The sequence below is a fragment of the Amblyomma maculatum genome, chromosome 8 (genome assembly GCF_055883805.1).
Source record: "Amblyomma maculatum isolate TAMU_Amacu chromosome 8, ASM5588380v1, whole genome shotgun sequence".
Taxonomy (NCBI): Eukaryota; Metazoa; Arthropoda; class Arachnida; order Ixodida; family Ixodidae; genus Amblyomma; species Amblyomma maculatum.
In genome coordinates this window covers 15,310,284-15,329,734 of record NC_139351.1, presented here as the reverse complement: position 1 = coordinate 15,329,734, position 19,451 = coordinate 15,310,284, and the positions used below count along the sequence as shown (strand labels likewise).

Below are 19,451 nucleotides of genomic sequence, written 5' to 3'. Positions count from 1 at the left end.
AGGGTACGGTTTAGACGTTCCGTAAGGCCGTTGGTCTGGGGGTGATATGCGGTGGTGAATTTGTGGCGGACGGAGCACGAACGGAGAATTTCGTCAACCACTCGCGATAGGAAACAGCGGCCACGGTCAGTTAGTAGTTCGCGAGGAGCACCATGATGAAGAATTACGTTTTCTAGAAGGAAGTCAGCGACGTCTGTGGCGCAGCTGGTCGGGATGGCTCGGGTAATAGCGTACCGAGTAGCGTAATCGGTGGCGACGGCGATCCATTTGTTCCCCGAGGTGGAAACTGGAAAGGGGCCAAGGAGGTCAACGCCTATACGGGAAAATGGGTCAGTTGGTATGGGTATTGGCTGCATATGACCTGAAGGCAAAATTGTGGGCTTCTTCCGACGCTGACACAGTTCACACGCGGCAATGTACTGCTGGACAGAGCGGTAGAGCCCCGGCCAGTAGAAACGTCGGCGCAGGCTGTCGTATGTGCGAGAGACACCCAAGTGGCCAGCCGTGGGAGCATCATGGAACTGTTCAAGGAGGGTGGAACGCAGGTGTTGTGGAACGACGAGCAAAAGGTCTGTGCCATCTGGTCGCATATTACGTCGGTATAGGGTGTTCTCGTGGAGCACAAATAAGGCGAGAGATGGGTCAGGGCGGTCGGAGGTAAGACGGAGGATAATGGAATGCAGAGAAGGATCTAGGTGTTCCTTGGCAATGTTGGCAAAGGCGGAGACAGATAAGACATATGCATCATCGTCAGAGTCTGTAGGACTAGGGGAGTCGACGGGATGACGTGACAAACAGTCGGCATCTTGGTGAAGCCGGCCGGACTTGTAGACGACGGAAAAGGTGTATTCTTGTAATCGTAGCGCCCAGCGCCCCAAACGGCCAGTAGGATCTTTGAGAGAAGAAAGCCAGCACAAGGCATGATGGTCTGTTATCACAGTAAAATGGCGGCCAAACAAATAAGGGCGGAATTTCGTAATAGCCCAGACAAGCGCCAGGCACTCTCGCTCTGTAATAGAATAATTTTGTTCGGGCGTTGACAGGAGGCGGCTGGCATACGCAATCACCCTTGTACGGCCGTGTTGTTGCTGAGCGAGAATAGCTCCTATTCCATGGCCACTTGCGTCGGTACGGAGTTCAGTATTGGCGAAAGGGTTGAAGTGGGCCAATACTGGTGGAGTAGTAAGAGCAGCAATAAGCTTTGAGAAAGCTGCAACTTGTTCAGGCCCCCAATAGAATGAAACGTCTTTCTTGAGGAGTTCGGTGAGCGGACGAGCAAGGACTGCGAAGTTCGGGACGAATCGTCGGAAATAGGAACATAGGCCAATAAAGCTTCGGACATCGCTGGATGAACGCGGAGTGGGAAAATCTGTGACGGCACGTATCTTGTCAGGGTCAGGCTGAACACCGGAAGCATTAACCAAGTGACCAAGCACTTTGATTTCCCGATGGCCGAAACTGCATTTCTTTGAGTTGAGTTGAAGGCCGGCGCGGCGGAATAGCTCGAGAATGGTAGAAAGGCGAGAGAGGTGGCTGTCAAAAGTGGACGAGAAAACAATGACGTCGTCTAAGTAACAAAGACAAGTCGTCCACTTGAAGCCGCGCAGCAATGAGTCCATCATCCGTTCGAAAGTTGCAGGGGCGTTACATAGGCCAAAAGGCATGACTTTAAATTGATAGAGGCCGTCAGGGGTGATGAACGCTGTCTTTTCACGGTCTCTCTCGTCGACAGAAATCTGCCAGTAGCCAGAACGAAGGTCGATGGATGAAAAGTAGCTGGCTCCGTGCAAACTATCAAGCGCGTCGTCGATGCGCGGAAGGGGATATACATCTTTTTTGGTTATCTTATTCAAATGACGGTAGTCAACGCAGAATCTCCAACTGTTATCCTTCTTCTTGACCAGCACGACAGGGGATGCCCAGGGGCTACTGGAAGGCTCGATTATGTCGTTCGTTAACATCTTTTCGACCTCCGTTTGAATGACGCGTCGCTCGGCAAGCGAAACACGATAGGGCCGCCTGTGGATAGGACTGGCGTCCCCGGTGTCAATGCGGTGGGTTACAACTGTCGTTTGACCCAATGGGCGGGTGCCGAAGTCAAAAAGGTCACTGTAGGTAAACAAAAGCTTGTGTAAATCAGCGGCGAATTCAGGTTGCAGATCAGCTGATATCATGCTGTCAAGCGGATCAGGGCGCGATGTGGACGACGAGGGGGTGTTGGCAGGGACGGCAGTTGTATGATCTGTAGACAGAGCTGAAATGGCACAATCGGTCATCGGGGACAGCGAAGCTAATGAAATTCCCTCGGGCAGAACTTGAGTTGAAAAGCTGAAGTTGAGGACTGGGAGAGTGGTGCGGTTCTGGGAGATGTGCACAATTAGATGAGGAAGGGTGACGTGCCGCTGCAGCATGACATCAGTAATGGGACAAGCGAGATAGTCGCCATCTGGGACGGGTGGGAATGGCGACATAGGGATGTAAACGGCAGTTTCTGGAGGAAGGCGGCTAAACTGTGCTGATCGAAGTCGGGGTGAGCAGGAGGGGTCTTCAGAGCAGAGCGGGAGGTCCAAGCGAAGTAGGCCACTAGAGCAGTCGATAAGGGCAGAGTGGGCTGTTAAGAAATCAATGCCAAGGATAACGTCGTGGGGGCATTCATGTAGAACGGTGAACAACACTGGGGCATGACGGTCAGCAATTGTAACTCGCGCCGTACACATGCCAACCACGGCAGCAGGGCTGCCATTGGCGACGCGAACTGTGGACGAGACGGCTGGCGTAAGGACTTTCTTGAGGCGACGACGAAATGAGGAGCTTAGAACGGACAGTTGGGCGCCTGTATCAATTAGAGCAGAAACGGGAACTCCATCCACAAGGACGTCGATACGGTTATTTTGTAGGGCAGGGGTCAACAGAGGCTTTTCAGTCCAGGTCATAAATGCAGCGTCACCTCCGGGAGCTGCATTGGCTAGTTTTCCGGTAAGTGGCCAGAGTAGGACGTTGGCGAACTGCGGCGAGGATGAGGAGAACGCGAACGTCGTGCTTGCGGGGATGGTGAACGGTTGGCAGGACGGACAGTGGAAGCGGGGTCAGCAAGGGTCTGGTCGGGGCGAGGTGGGGAATAGCGAGGGGCATAGTCTCCGCGGCGGTCAACGTAGGTGTACTGACGAGATGGCGTGTACCAGCGACTACGGCAGTGGCGGGAAATGTGGCCAACGCGAGAACAAGTAAAACAGATGGGGCGATTGTCATGGGTACGCCATTCATTTGGGTTGCGGTAACGATATTGGGGCGAGAAACCGGCGTTGGTTGAGGTGGCAGCAATTACTGGAGGGGCAGGTCCTGAATCCGTGGTGTCGGTGGTGCTGGTAGAAGGGAGGCCCATATTCCACGTAACAATATACTTGAGTTTTGAAACTCCCCGCAGCGCCCATAGGGAGAAGCCGGCCCGCCGCGGTTCCTGCCACCGCGGCGCTGCGGTCGAAGGTGAGCTATGCAAGCAGGCGTCGTCTGCTAGTACCCAGCACCTCCACCAAGAGATGTTACGTGGAAGATTTACAGTCCCAAAGCTGTCCGCACAACTAAAGTTGATGAGGGCACCGATTTCACAACACTCAGCGTCGTCGTCTTCTCGGAGTCTGTTGCGCTTCTTCATCCTCATCACAAACAGCGAATACAGCTAAGTAACAATATTTCAGCGCTTCGCAAACATGTCTTCTGGATGCCACAGACTGTTTTCTTTTGCTGCGACCAACGACTCATTGGCAACAAAAAATGCTACTAATGAACAGCGGTTCTATAACGCTTACCCGCACTGCTAACAAGTGCCCGAGAGGTTCAAGTTGAAGGAGAGATTCCTATAATGAAAAATGGCTGGTCAATTAGACGCATCAAGAGGCTTGTCCTTCCACGGCCGGCAGGCCTGTTCTGTTTCGCCTCCATCTGGAGCGTAGTTACCACAATCTACTTTTCTTTCTCTTCGGTCTGACTGAGCGTGTTATACAAAGAAAGCTCATTCATAACTCTATAGAAAGCAAGCGAAATTTTTATTTTATGTTTGAAATTGTCCTGCTTTGTTCAGATAAATGTGAAAGAAAGCGCTATCATCAGATAGATCAGACAAACACTGATGCTGCCGTTCCTATGGTCTGAAGACCATAGGAACGGCAGCATTGCTCAAGCGTACACATTAAAACACGGATGCCAAAGAGAGAAAGCAACTAAGAAAAAGCAAAAAGGATTGTTGAGTGAGTTGGTTGAACTTTATGTTAAAACAGCACTACAGACAAGGACAGATGGAAAAGAAACACACATTGCGCTGAACTGACAAATGAGGTTTTATTCTTGAAGTATGTTCTTATATACACAGAGAATGATGCAAAATGAACAACGAGATCCGTCGAGCGACATAAAATGTCACCTTCACCCTTGCAAAAAAGCCCTTTCCTTCGCATGAAGTATTAGGGAAGGACTGCTTACACATGTTTCTTTATCATCTGCTATCTTTACTGCCTCAATAATATTTATTTTTTTTGCTATTTGGTCTCGGTTTCGGCCTATTCCGTCTTTTGAAAACACTGTTCACGCCTGCAGTCCTGGCAATGGTCAGTAAGATTCCCGTCCCTTCTCTGGTCTAAATTGTTCGCTCACGAATCCTGTCAATTAAACAGCAACCCGTTTGACCAACGTATGCCCTCCCACATATGTCAACAGAATCCTATACACGAGTGCTTTTTCGCATGCGATCGCAGAGGCTTTGTGTTTCTTTTTGCAACCACTGACGTTCCTTCTTGGGAAGGTTATTGTTCCGCACAACTTTTCCAACTTGTTTGGTGCCGAAAAGACCACCTTTGATTGCACCCGAGCGCCAATTCTGTTCAAGTTGAGCGATAGCTTGTGGATATATGAAATCACGACAGTCTTTTGCTTTCTTCCACCTGCTGCCTGCCTGGCTGCTGGTTTTATCTGTTTCTGTGTCTGTCTCCCTATCTGTCCGTATTTGTAGCACTGTTTTAACATAAACTCAGAAAAACTACGCGTATGCCCTAATTGGTCGGCGCTTTGAATGACATCACGATGTCACGTGAAATGACCGAGTTTGCAGGTGCTTGCATCTAGAAAAGCTCCTTCGATATGATAGATAACATTAGAATTGAACTCTCCGGGGTCCTCGGATCCAAAGTCAGACAGGCTGCTCCCATGCGCAAGCACTGACGTCATGTTTTAAAGCGGGTGTTTTATACTTTTGCCGGATGGTCATGCCCATAACGTGGTAGCTTATGACTTTAATCTAATGAGCATGTGAGGAGATAATAGAGGCCCAAATTAAAGGATTAGGAATTGAGAAAGTAGGAAAGTGCGCATGCATGTGAACGGTGATCCACCAGGGGTGATGCAGACGCGAACCATTTATGCAGTCGCTTCGTGCTTTTAAAGGCGAAGCTTAAGTCTCTATTATATTAAAGCGACAACATTGAAAGCCACGTTTGCCATAAAGTTCGACGCCGGCCTCGTCATCGGCTTCGATGTTGTGAGCGAAAAATTACAGGCAATGCGCTAGCAGCTGACATGGCGGCGCACTGAGCGGCTGCAGGGCTGCCTTATATCATGTTCGGCAAGAGCTGCCAGTTCGGGCCTCTCCTTGTATACGGGAGGGTGATGTCAAAATCACATTGCCAGGACCTTTGCATTCTGAGAGAGACATGCTACCCCTATAGGCCACGCAGGCACTTCAAAACAGTTTGGTTAAAAAAGGTATTTGTAAGCCTGCTGATAGAGTGCGCTATCGCGTTATATCTTTATTGGCGGAGCTTATGTGTCCCCCATAAATTTTTATGGAAGCCTTTACTGCAAGCCTGATAGACGCGTATCCATTACCTGTTATTGACACGCAATACCGTTATGCGTGTGAAGAAAGTAACACCGCACCTTGCCTTCAGACGCCCACTACGAAGTCACGGAATTATCGCGGCTTTGTCTTCAAATGCAGGCCAATAATCTGTGTACCAGAAAAATTATGACGGACACTTAAGCTGGGTCTTTAAGGTTGTGACGCTATAGCTAGGCTACTAATTCACATATAAAGCCCCGCTTTAACCTAGCCGTATATGAACGTGCCTGCGCGGACTATAAGGAGTAACGTGCCTTACACGGCATTCAAGTATACTGGAAAATTGATTCTTATTCGACCTTCTCACCTCAGATGAGCGTCGCGAGTTGGCAGCTCCTCGCAAACTTTCTGATAACGTGTGGTATCGCTAAGTTGTACAAACCATCGAAGAACCTGTGATCTGCCATGCCAACTGCCGGCTTTCGCCTTGCACGTTAAAGAACCCCAGGGGTTCGAAATTTCCGGAGGCCTCCACTACGGCGTCTTTCATAGCCTGAGTTGCTTTGGGACATTAAACCCCACAAACCAACAAACAAAACCTTCCAGCGCCGTTCTCGTGATTCTTCGCTCGCAACGCCGACGATCATGCCGCGTTAATTGAAATATTAAAGATTTGGTGTGGATTCGTGCTTGAATTCAACGAGCGCAAGGAATTACAAAAACAGACACGGTGCAAACACAACGAGAACGCTGTGCTGTATTGCTTCATCCGCGCGCGGTCTACAACGAGGCTCAACTGCGATATGAGCCGGTGCACAATAGCGCGCATCGGAGCTCACCGCCTCCTCGCTCTGACGTAGGCATTTTTGCCGCAACCAGTCGGCAGTCTGAAAAGCGCCGTTACGAGCGCCGGGCTGAAACTGAAGAGCAGTGTCGCCTCACGCGGCGTTGCTGAGTGGAACCGCACAGTCGTCCGTCGAAATCGACGCGACGCATGCCGACCGTAGCGCGAGCCAACTCCGCCGCTGCCTCGTTGTTGTGTCAGGCGTGTCGAAAACCCCTGTTAGCAAGCGGGGAAGTATCTGGGCAGTGTGGATTGTGACACCGGTGGTTCGGACTATTGGCATCGTTGGTGTTGTTGACGGTAACGTGCCGAGCATCATGAGCGTCCGCGGAGTGCGCTGGTCCTTCCGCGAGTCGACAACTCCGCGCCAGGCGACGGTGGATGGCAGTGCCGGTGTGGTCGCTCCTTCGTCAGAACCGGAGCCCGGAGAGCGTGCTTTCCGATGGTGCTACCGCAATGAGCGGTGGCACCTTGAAAACAGTAAGTTCGATTTTTTACCCAATCGCCAATGGAAATTACCCTTTCTACCTATGTACAAGTACACTCAGGCAATTTCACTGACTTTTGTGAAGATTTTGATCGCATGTAACAATTTTCTTTTTTTTTTTTTTTTAGCTACGGTAACCTTCATCTTGATACTAAGGGCTAAATGAAAAAAACATTTTCTAATCATATTTTGGACATTTAAAACTTGAACAGTGAGTTTCAGTTGCTCCGCAAGATTATGAAGTTTGGCGTCAGTAATTCCTATTTAATAAATAAATAGCATCATAGTTAGATTGGACAGTACGAATAATTTCTCACGGTTGCGTAGTTAAGATATATATAGGTAAGCTGTGTGACGCGGTAATTTTCTAACCTTAACTGCGTTATTTGAATGTTCCCGCATCTGCAAATTAGATTAATAGTAATAAAACGAAATATTACACATTATTAGCCACGATCAAGCGGCCTTTCAATCTGTTCGTAATAAATGCTAATTCTATACAACGCAAAAGAAATCCTCAATCGAGTTGTTGCTGATAGCCTGATTGAAGATGTGCCGAGTTTCAGTTACCAAGAAAATTTAATTTGCAATTTTTTCTGTGATACGCACATACAGCGCACAGATAACAAAATATTTTAGGAGGCCACTTTGTTCTTGCTAGTAACACCACGAACTTGTCAGTCAAGTTTACACAGGTCTGATCGGGACATTATTAAAATTCCAAACTAATCTTTCTCACCTTTTTGTTCGCTCCTAAACAAGTCCACAAGATTTACTATCTTCAGTCTCCGGTCAAACTGGCCACTGAATACGCGGGTCCTAGGGAACTGTCCTATATAGTGAAAAAATATCATACGAACGAATTGTTTGGCAATACACCTACAACAAGTTGCGCTATATTGAGCTCTCTTGAATTTGAGTTTGGATTTAAATATCCAATGGTTAGCTGGGTGAGATAACATGAGAGTCATGCAGTGCCGATAACACCGCCACGTGATGGCGACAATGCCGAAGGCAGCAAACGAAGGGTCTATGACTGCACTGAAATGAACTCTATTGGGCTTAGTTGCGGCCGCAAAAGAATAAAACCACTCGACGGCCGCGGTCGCAGCAAGCGTGCTCGACGGTCGTCGAACTACGGACTACTGCAGATCCCGGCTGCCCTCAATTCAAATTCCACAATGAAACATCGATATAAAGCCGCCAAAGCTCACGAGAGCAACCTGGAGCAATGCGAGAGCACACGCGACTGAGTGGCTGCAATCTACCTAGATAATGTAGACGCATCATTTACGTCAGATAAAGTGGTAGAACTGTGCCCAGCGGCTCTTATGTGCTCAAACAGAACAAATATTTCACGGCATTGTCTGCCGAGATCGTTCTTCTCGTTACAAGCAAAGTGACATGGTCTCATTCCCGCGGTAGTTGGCAGCAACAAATAAATATTACAGTGCGCGGCAGTATACCATTAAAAAGCCGCGCTACTAACTGCGTAAATTGGTTGCTTCGCTGAATAGCGAAACGACATAGAGGGACCCTTTTCCTCGTCCATCACTTTCCACCGCCACCACTTTTCTTGATGCACGCCCTGCCCCTCTTCGTTGCGCATTTACTTACATGCGGAGTGGCAGGACCGCTGTAGAAAGCAATGAAAAGCGGTGTACGCCCTGATAAAACTGAAAATCTAGTTTATTCCGAGCGCAGGTGTTGAAAATCCACGCGGTTTGGCAACTGTGGTCGGCCATGCTTCTCAGGCTTCTGTCAGTGGTTTCCGCATGCCTTCTGGTTATCTATTCGCCCGTTAAAGGTGCGCGTTTCGCATCGCGAGGAGATAAGTAGAAGCCATTAGCAGCAAAAGTTTTGTTGCTACCTTTGTTTACCAGTGTATATAGATACCGCGCACAGTTCTTTTTTCGAAATAGCATTTTTAAAAGTATCTTGCATTGAGCCCTCAAGACACTCATGGCATCATTATGTCGTCATGCGGCAGGAGAGGGTAAATGTCCACAATTATCTAAATGTGCTGAATGCGAGATCTGGTCCGTAGACGGCTACTAAACCGAATTTTTCAACCTCCCCTGCTAAGTGATTTGACACTCACTCACACACACACACACACACACACACACACACACACACACACACACACACACACACACACACACACACACACACACACACACACACACACACACACACACACACACACACACACACACACACACACACACACACACACACACACACACACACACACACACACACACACACACACACACACACACACACACACACACACACACACACACACACACACACACACACACACACACACACACACACACACACACACACACTCACTCACTCACTCACTCACTCACTCACTCACACACTCACTCACTCACTCACTCACTCACTCACTCACTCACTCACACACACACACACACACACACACACACACACACACACACACACACACACACACACACACACACACACACACACACACACACACACACACACACACACACACTCTCACTCACTCTCTCTCTCTCAAACACTCACACACACACACTCACACACACTCACTCACTCTCTCTCTCTCAAACACTCACACACACACACTCACACACACTCACTCACTCACTCTCTCTCTCTCAAACACTCACACACACACACTCACTCACTCTCACACACACACACACTCACTCACTCTCTCACACACACTCACTCGCTCACTCTCTCACACACACTCACTCACTCACTCACACACACTCTCACACTCACACACACAAAACATTCAGGGTAACATCTTCTCGACAGGTTGCATTAACAACATAGTCAAACTAACTTAGACATCAATATTTTTTGGGAATTTGTAATATTGTGAAGTGCCATTTTGAAATTTGCGCATCTTTTGATGCGTACCAAACATTTTCTAATAAATGTGTTCACCTCAAGTGGTTGGGATGCCATAGAAAGGCAACTCGGAACATTTTCCGCGATAGCGAAAACGTTATTAGGAAAGAAATTACGGATTAATATTTCAAAAAACTGCAGTGAAAGCATAGGAGGTGCTTCATATTCAGCACAAATAAGTTCTGTTTTTACTTAAACAGCGCATTATGAGTGTAAGAGACATCCATCAGTATTGTGTGATTCAGCTATATAAATCCTAGGCGCACAGTAACATTACATTTCTAACTGGCCTTGCTATTTAAGGGTAAATGCCATTTTCCGCAATACAAGACACTATGAATACTGATGTGCACGTTGCCCACGCACAAATTACGGACTTCAAGAATATGTATTGACATCTTTCATAAACCGGTACACTTTCACTAATCTATCCATTCTGTCAGTTTCATATAACAGTACCAGAAATATGTTCCTACATAGCAATGAATTAGAAAATGTGACCTTTAAGAAATACAAAGAAACATTGCGATATGAAGCTACTATCTTTTTTATTTTTTGTGTAACTCACAGAAACTATACTGCGTTGTATCAGGAAATAGTGTATAGATTCTTTATTTCGATGTCTTCTCTTGTTCTTTTTTTTCTATTACCCGCCATCGCCGTGTCGGATCACTGCACGAGATGGGAGCTTTCTCAAGCCGCGTGCGCGGCATTTTTTCCCTTCTCTTCCGCCAGAAAATGACTGGAAGGAACTGAACTGGACTTAGTTTTCATAGTGAAACTCTTCGAATGTATTGATTGTTAAAGTGGAATGTTTTGTTTTTGCCAACAACTTTCGATCGTAATCAACATTCCTTTGAAGTACGCTATTGCCCAGGGTATCTGGATGGGCATGTATCGACAACGATAAGTCGTGCAATACTGCGCAAAATTAAGGCCACGAAAACAAATGACAGCATAAAACAATTCTGCATATTCAGCTGCGCTAATTAAAACATTTTATTACATCATACACTTCACTTTACTGTGGAATATATAAACAAACCACCCCGCCGAGTTCCTTAATTCTTTTGCGGGCGCAACTCATCCCAATAGAGTTCAGTGCAAGCTCAGTCCCATCGTTTGTTGCGTTTGGCATTGTCACTACCACGTGACAGTGCTACTTTCTTCTGTGATATTTCATTTTGGGGCCATTTTTTTTTTGGACTCTATTTCCATGGCTTTACTGCATTACCTTACGCCTTTATTTCTTGAACCGTGGTTTTAAATTTGCAAGTGCAACTAGTTCTAAAAACGTTTTCTGGCATTATGTTGCCGTATCGCCCATTATCGCCCATAAAACTTGAACCTTTGTAAACAAAATGCAATATATCACTTGTTTTAAATATCATAAGTGTTCCATTTTGTGGAGCGTTAACCACTATCCCACAGGTTGAAAAACATAATACGTTCTGATTGCTAAGCCCGAGATATGTATCACTCGACAAGCTGTGTGCGGCAAACTAAGCACTTTTTTATTCAATGAATCATTCGCCTTCCTCTCGCCCTTAAGCACAGATGTATGCACATCCGAGACCGACAGTTCTTAATCTTTTTAGCTTTCAACGTTTTCCGATCTGTCATTGTCGATAAGTAAAGAGTGTGTAGTCCGCGTCATTAAGAGTACGCGTAAGCGATACGCTTATATGTACATGCATTCACGATTTAGCAATGAGACATTAAATGATCATGAAGAACAGACCGTCATTTCGGATATAGCGTAGTGAAGCACGATATAAGAGAAAAATCTCAGAAAGAGGTCACCTTCATTCAGTGGTGCCGAGTGCTGAATGAACAATTGAGATAGAGAAGAAATTTCCTGGAGGCGCTTCTTTTCACAAGACCTTGTAATTTTTGGTTCGAATGATGTTCATCCATCCTGCTCTCTCATACGATGACAGAAGATGTATGGTAGCATGAAACCATCGAAGATCTAAGGTGGCTGATTTTGCACTTTAATATTAGTGAAGTCTGTTATCGTTTTTAATTACCGATTTGCCCACCCACATTTCTCGCGCACACCCATTTCTATAGAGCCAGACGAGATATGGTTGGCCTCTATAAAGTGAGTCGTATCCACATCGCGCGCTTGCTTGCTGTTTGCAGTTGTCCCTCTTATCGTCGTCACGAGGAAGAACTTTACTCTTTAATGGTAGCTGCCCGCCATACTACCTCCTTGGCAACCACTATCAGGTTGCGCAATTTTGCGCCCGCGCCAGAACCTGCTCCATGTATTGAAGCCGCCCTGTGACTAACGCCCGTGGCAGCTGACCACCGTCTACCTTCTCCCCCCTCTTCTACAAAAAAAGAAACGATGATTGTTCTCTCCGCTTTACCACGTGTCGAGAGTGCAGTTGGTCTATATTAAAGTAACTTCAAACTTTATTCTAGCCAATTTTTGAAACTATTTATATTATTTATCAAAATACGAGAGTACATAGTCCTACTGCTGGCGCTGCGGATTCTGGGGCTGAGTGCTAGGCTACATATAGTGATTATTCCTATAGCATCATGAGATTGTATCTTTATAGTGAATTCATAGCTTTGTGTGAAGGCATCAGTTTGTTCCATCTTTCACGGGGAAATGCAGCACATATGTGTTTTCATCATGCTACTTTGCTGCTTTGCTGAATAAATTTAGCTGGCTCTTGAAACCCTACAACTAATTAACAATAATTTAATGATGTTTGTCACTAATAAGAATTACTTTGTCAAATGGGCCTAATATCCATCACAAAGAAACCAATATTTTTTTGCATTGTTCGTCTGTATGCAGCTACCAAGTGACATTAAATTGACATAACTGAGTATATCTTAAGCCTGAACGACTCGCAGATTTTATAGCCTTACCTAAACATTTTTTTCCCTGATCTTTTAAACGTGTGGTATTGGTGTCTTACTTTCCTTATTGCATACTGATTTTTTCGAATCTTTCATTGTGAGCTTCTGTAGTTTTCTTGGTTGAATTCGCATTCTTATAACTAATGATAAGAGGTTCCGATACATCCTTTCTACTCTCGAATCTCTTTATATTTATTTATGCACATCTTATTTAACCATCTCAGAATCTAAACAGAATGCCACCATGATATCCATTGAATGGACCAGAACACAACAGCGAATGATGTGTAATATATATATATATATAAAAGTGAAAAATTGCTTCATACTGTTTCCAAGTTTATTCGTAGTCGACGTTTCGGCAGGAGCCCTGCCTTTCTCAAGACTGATGGTACATGATTCTTGTTTGTCTCCTTATAGGGTTGGCCAGAGGTGATACAAACAATATGGGCACACACAGGTGAGTCAGCTGGACACGCACAACACACACATACACACACAGCTGCGGAGAGCAGGCTAGGCCCAATGGGCCATCAACCCAAGGCACCGGCCGCCGCGAGTCATCTGTATACAGTACAAGACACAATACAGGCAACCGCGGAACAACCTTGGAAGGGAAAAAAAAGAAAAAAAAAAAAAGAAGACGAAAACAGGTGGGGGAAGGTGTTTGCTGCAGGTGGTGAGAAAATTATTTTTCTTGTTCTCACTAAAAGATGGGAGCGCCTAGCGTGATGAGAAAACCAGGTGGACACTGCTGGTTAGAAGAACCTGACAGCGGCGAGTAAAGTTCGAGCAACTTGCGACGGGAGATGAACCTCAAAGAAAGAATAAAAAAAAAAAAGAAGTAAGTAAATATGTGGGACAGTAGAATGGTGAAATACTTTGAGGTTTTCGCTAACAGATGTGAGGGCTAAACAAAAGAAGAAAACAGGTGGGGGAACGTGTTTGCTGCAGGTGGTGAGAAAATTATTTTTCTTGTTCTCACTGGGAGCGCCCAGCGTGATGAAAAAACCAGGTGGACACTGCTGGTTAGAATAACCTGACAGCGGCGAGTAAAGTTCGAGCAACTTGCGACGGGAGAGAACCTCAAAGAAAGAATAATAAAAAAAAAAGAAGTGAGTAGAATGGTGAAATACTTCGAGGTTTTCGCTAAAAGATGTGAGCGCCAAGCATGAAGAAGGTTTTTACGAGAAGTGGGATGTGGAGGGTATCAAAGAAGCGAGAAAAAAAAAGGAAAAAAAAAAGAAAAAAAGAAACCGAGGAAAAACTGTAAAGGGATAATGATTGATATATATGTATAGCATTAAGCTTGCAGGGCTCGTAAGGACGACATTGCCCCAATGTTTTCATTTATCCCAGTATTAATTGTCCTAAACTTATAAATAAAGTATGACTCACGCTGCTCCCGCTCCCGTGTATTATTGAATCCCCCCTGAAGAACTGTTAGTTTGACTGAGTCGAATGAGTGCTGTTTCTGGTTGATATGTTTTGAAAAAGGAAGGTTGGGCAGAGAGCGGACATGAGTTCGGTGATTATTAAACCGCATTCGAAGAGGGGTAGCTGTCTGGCCACTATACTGCATGCAGCATACACCGCATGCTAGGAGATATATAACGTTTGAGGCATCGCAATCAAAGTTACCATCTATTCTCCACTTAAAACTTGACGCTGTGCTTGTTCGCAGCTTGATGTCTGCATGTGACTGCACACCTGGCATGTACTCTTTCCGCAAGGCCGGCACCCCAACCGCGGGTTATTACCTATTTTTGAGTGGACTAGGATGTTGCGGATGTTTTTCGGTCGTCGGTAGACAACTTGGGGAGGAGTCGTGAAAATACTGGAGAGACGTTCGCTCTGTTCTAGAATGTTGAAATGTTTCTTTAGGATTTTGTTCACGTTGGGGGGGTTACTCGTGTAGGTGAGTACCAGGCTTGTTCGGCGGTCTATGTTTTCCTTTCGTGGACGTCCCTCCAGTATCTCCTCTCGGTTGAGTTCATATGCCTTCTTTATGGCGTCGTCAATAATATTTGGCGGGTACCGTTGTTTAGTCAGGACTTCCCGCATACGCTTTGCGTTTCGTGCGAAGTCCTGATCTTGGGAACAAATTCTTTTGAATCGATGAGCCTGAGAATATGGAATGCTTGTTTTTGAGTGATGAGGATGACTGCTTTGAAAATGTAAGTATTGTTGTCGGTCCGTGGGTTTTCTGTATACGCTTGTGGTGAGTGAACCTTCATGAACCGCAATTTCAACGTCAAGAAAGTTAATTTTGTTTCGGGAATATGTGTGCGTGAAGGATATGCTAGGATGGAGGAGATTGAAGTTTTCAATGAAATGTAGGAGTGATTGTTCTGTGTCAGTCCAAATTAAGAAAATATCATCCAAGTAGCGCTTGTATAGGGTGGGCTTAATAAGGGAAGTAAGTAAAAATTCAAATTCAATGCTATGCATGAAGATATTAGCATAAGTAGGGGCCATTTTTGTACCCATGGCGGGGCCGTTAGTTTGTAAGTAGTGTTCGTTGTCGAATTCAAAGTTGTTGTATTCTAGTACTAGTTTTGTCAATACCTCTAGGACTTCTGGAGTGGGGATCCTTCCTTCCTATTCTGAATATAGGCCTGAATTAGAGCTTTGATTCCGTCAGAATGCGGGATATTTGTATATAGAGAGACTACATCTAAGGTTACAAGGAAGGCCCCCTGAGGAAGATTTATACCTGCTATTTCGCGAAGGAAGTGGTTTGTGTCACGTATGTGGGATGAGTGTGTTTCAGGTATGTGTCCAATTAATGTGTCAATGTAACTGGAGATTGGTTCAGTGATTGTACCGATGCCAGATACTAAATGTCGACTACAAATAAACTTGGAATGAGTATGAAGCAATTTTTCGCTTTTATGTAACCTCTAGCAACCAAGTACGTCTATTTACTTATGCTATATATATATATATATATATATATATATATATATATACTTTATACTGTACTGATTTCAATATTATTTGGAGTCGACGTTTCGGCAGGAGCCCTGCCTTCCTCAAGACTGAGAGTATATGATTCTTGTTATGTCTTCTTATAGTGTTGGCAACTCAACAGGGGATACAAACAGAATATGGGCACATACAGGCGAACCAGCTACACGCACACACGCACACGCACACACGCACACACGCACACACGCACACACGCACATACGCACACACGCGCGCGCGGAGAGCAGGGTAGGCACAGTGGTCAAGCAGTCCATTCAAGGCGCCGGCCCTCCCGGCCGGCGCCTACGGGATATGCTTTGCTAATATGCGGCCGGGAGTCAGCTGTATACAATACAGGCAACGGCGGAACAACCTCGGGGAAAACAAAAACAAAAAGGAGGTTGGGACTGTGTTTGTTGCAGATATGGTGAAATAATTCACTAAAATCACCTGTTGATTTGCCAACACTATAAGAAGACAAACAACAACCATGTACTCTCAGTCTTGATAAAGGGAGGGCTACTGCCGAAACGTCGGCTCCAAATAAAACTGGAATCAGCATGAAGTTTTTTTCATTTGTGTATAACCTCTAGTAACCAAGTACGTATGTATATATATATATATATATATATATATATATATATATATATATATATATATATATATATATATATATATATATATATATATAATATGACAGAGAGAGAGAGCGAGATTATGTTATGGCAGGAAACTATGTACGGTAATACCGCGCTTCGGCCGAGGTCCTGCTTTGGTCATGGAATATATATAGTGCTGCTGCTCACTATAGCTTAAATGTTCTTGCAAGCGATTCGCACCCTTGTGAAGACTCCGTTCCGGTTTTTCGCCGAGTGCCTAATGTCACTCGTAAACGTTAAAGCGGCACTATTCTTCAAGCTGTTATTCTTCGTGGCATCGAGACATCACCTGTCGCAAGAGGAGTGTTGCATGCCTCCGATTACTGCAACAGCGACCGCACGAGACCGATCTGCATCGCCTCACACTCTCGTATTCTTTGAATATAGTGTCCACATGAACAGTCGTCGAGAGACAATTTTAATTCCTGTAGTGCGTGGCATGCAAGATAACAGGCAAACGAAATGCCCCCGCCGTGGCTGAATCTACTTGTCTCGAGAGAAGCTCGTAGAAATGGAAGTGGCGAATGAGCGTTCATACATTGCACTCCTTTGCGGCTGTAAATTCTTTAGCGCGTAGAAAAGAAAGGCAAATTAAGCTTACTAGGTAATCGATTGTGGGTATAATGAAGCTTCTAAATTTTTTGTTTTGCGCAGCCATTAATCCTCTGCAGAATATTGGAGCATATACGTCGCATTTCGTTCCCATTATTCAATGACTCGTAAAAGGCAGCGAGAAGCAGAAGTCAAATGCTGTGGTGTCATCTATTTAGGGGTCTAACTGCTGTTTTAAGTGGTCTCAGCCACATCCCTTAGATGTGGCCATGAGTCGAAAGTTTGATATTTCGTTATTGTTTTGGAGGTTTTGCATACTTTTAACTACATGCATGATAGCAAAACAGAAAATCCAGAAGCCCGAAAAGTCATTATCTCTACAAAGAAGACTACAATACTACATTACATTGAGCTCAGTTCTTTGGAGCTGATGTGCTGAGTAATAAGAGAAAAGTATCTTTTTTTACTATGCGGAAAATAAGTGGACATTTCGATAAGCTTACCTACTGAATTTTGCGCGGTAACAGTCAAGCATCTCATATTATAGTCTTAACCATATGCTGTGGTCTATTGCTTGAAGTTATATGACTACGAATTATTATAAATAAGGAAGATAAAAAGAATGGCCAAAAAGTGGCGTGCATGTTCAATGGAGTTCGATTTACTGGAGAAGAGAACAACCATGTGACTGCCAAAGGAAGACGGAGATGCCTTTGCTGTCCTAAATATTGCACGAATGAACAAATCTTTGATGCAAGTAATGATGAGATCCACTTTGTGCAGCATGTTTTGAACCATTTGTAATGCGGTTGACCCCTGACGGCCAGTGGGACACATACGTTCCACTTCCTTCGGTCCACTTCGGGCTAATGGATCAAATAAACGCAGCTTTTTTTCTGTTCATTTTTCGCAATACACTTGTACAGATTCTTTAGAATCATTTCAGTCTTGCTCATTTACGCATAAATTCAAACATATTTTGTTATTTCTGCAAAATGTATGAAGTGTACTAAAAAGCGTTAAGGCGCTGTCTTTGCTTCGTACGCTACGCGGAGGTGCTTCGCTCCATCGACAACCTAGGTACATTGCCGCCTATTCGCATACTTCATGCTCTTTTCGTTCCGAAGTAGTAGACTAACCTGGCGGAAACCCGATGCTTGATTATGTCCATAAGGCTGAGGAGTATAATCTACATGACCACTTCTTTTCGAAACCACTGGGTGCTGTTTACACCAATGCAGCCAAGTGAAACTCTCGTGTGGTTTAGAAGATTATATATTGCCAAACAGCATCCCACAATGGTATAGCCTCGGATGAGGAAAAAAAAATGGTACTTACAAACTAAACTTAAGAGCTTGAACAGGAGAACCGGCAAAGCGAAAAAAAAAAAAACTCTTTATTGCAAAGCTGGCAAGCTTGCCTCTGTAATTAATGAGACCAGTACTGCCAGGAAATGAAGGCAGGTTCTGCGCATTCTCCATCAGGCTATTTTCAGCACGATATGGAGTGCGTTTAGGCAACGCCGTCTCGTCTGCCTGGTTTCCTCTTTTTACGGTGCGTGAGAAGGCCATCAGAATGTGCGGCTAACATCTGCTCCAGGACACATGCGTGTTAAAACGAAAAGAAAACAAGCAAATAGACCAGTTAACGCCAGGTGTGCAGAATATGCAATTATCTGTGTGGCCCGAGCCAAAGCTGTTGCTGCAGACTAATTTTTAAACCTCTTTGTGGTACTTTTCAGTGTGCCTGCAACAAAGCTATGCTGAACGTTTGAAGTGAACGCCTCCACATGTGGAGTATAATGGTGCAATGTACGTCCATTACGCTGTGAAGTGCAGCTGGGTGCCTTGGAAACAGTACAAAAAGTAGACAGAGGTAACCAGTGCACAATGCCTGTGAGGTTACCGCTGAGCTCACTTAGACATGCCACAGCAGTAAGAAGTGATGAATCCTGGAAACAACGTCTAGCAAGAATTACTGGGTTTGGAAGACGATGGTGTTAACGAGGGTGTTGTTGGAGGCTACTGACTTGACATTGATTAAAAGGCAACAGCGCTAACACAGCAAAAAGAGAGCGCCTGTGTTGTTCGTTTTCCACTTTATTTTTCAGTGTTTGCGATGTTCCCTTTTAAGCATAGGAAGACGAATTGTCAGGAAGGTAAATACGAACCCTTTTAGAAGTCATGCTGATGTTCAAGAGCTGTTGTTTGACCTTGTAGGTTGAGCAGCGCCGCCAGACAAAGAAGCGACACCACAAGACTCAAACCAGACTCAAATCTCACTGTTAGCACTACTGAATTATCGGGGATCCGA

General features: G+C 45.1%; 1 protein-coding gene across 1 annotated transcript in view; it reads left to right on the top strand.

Moving 5' to 3' along the window:
* The first annotated feature begins 6,718 nt into the window (after positions 1 to 6,718).
* LOC146180596 (solute carrier family 4 member 11-like) overlaps positions 6,719 to 19,451 on the top strand; it is a 117,772-nt gene continuing 105,039 nt past the window's right edge. Inside the window, exon 1 of the mRNA XM_084576088.1 lies at positions 6,719 to 7,151. Coding sequence (XP_084432214.1) covers positions 6,989 to 7,151 — 163 coding nt within the window. The 5' untranslated portion in view covers positions 6,719 to 6,988. The remainder of the gene's footprint in view (positions 7,152 to 19,451) is intronic.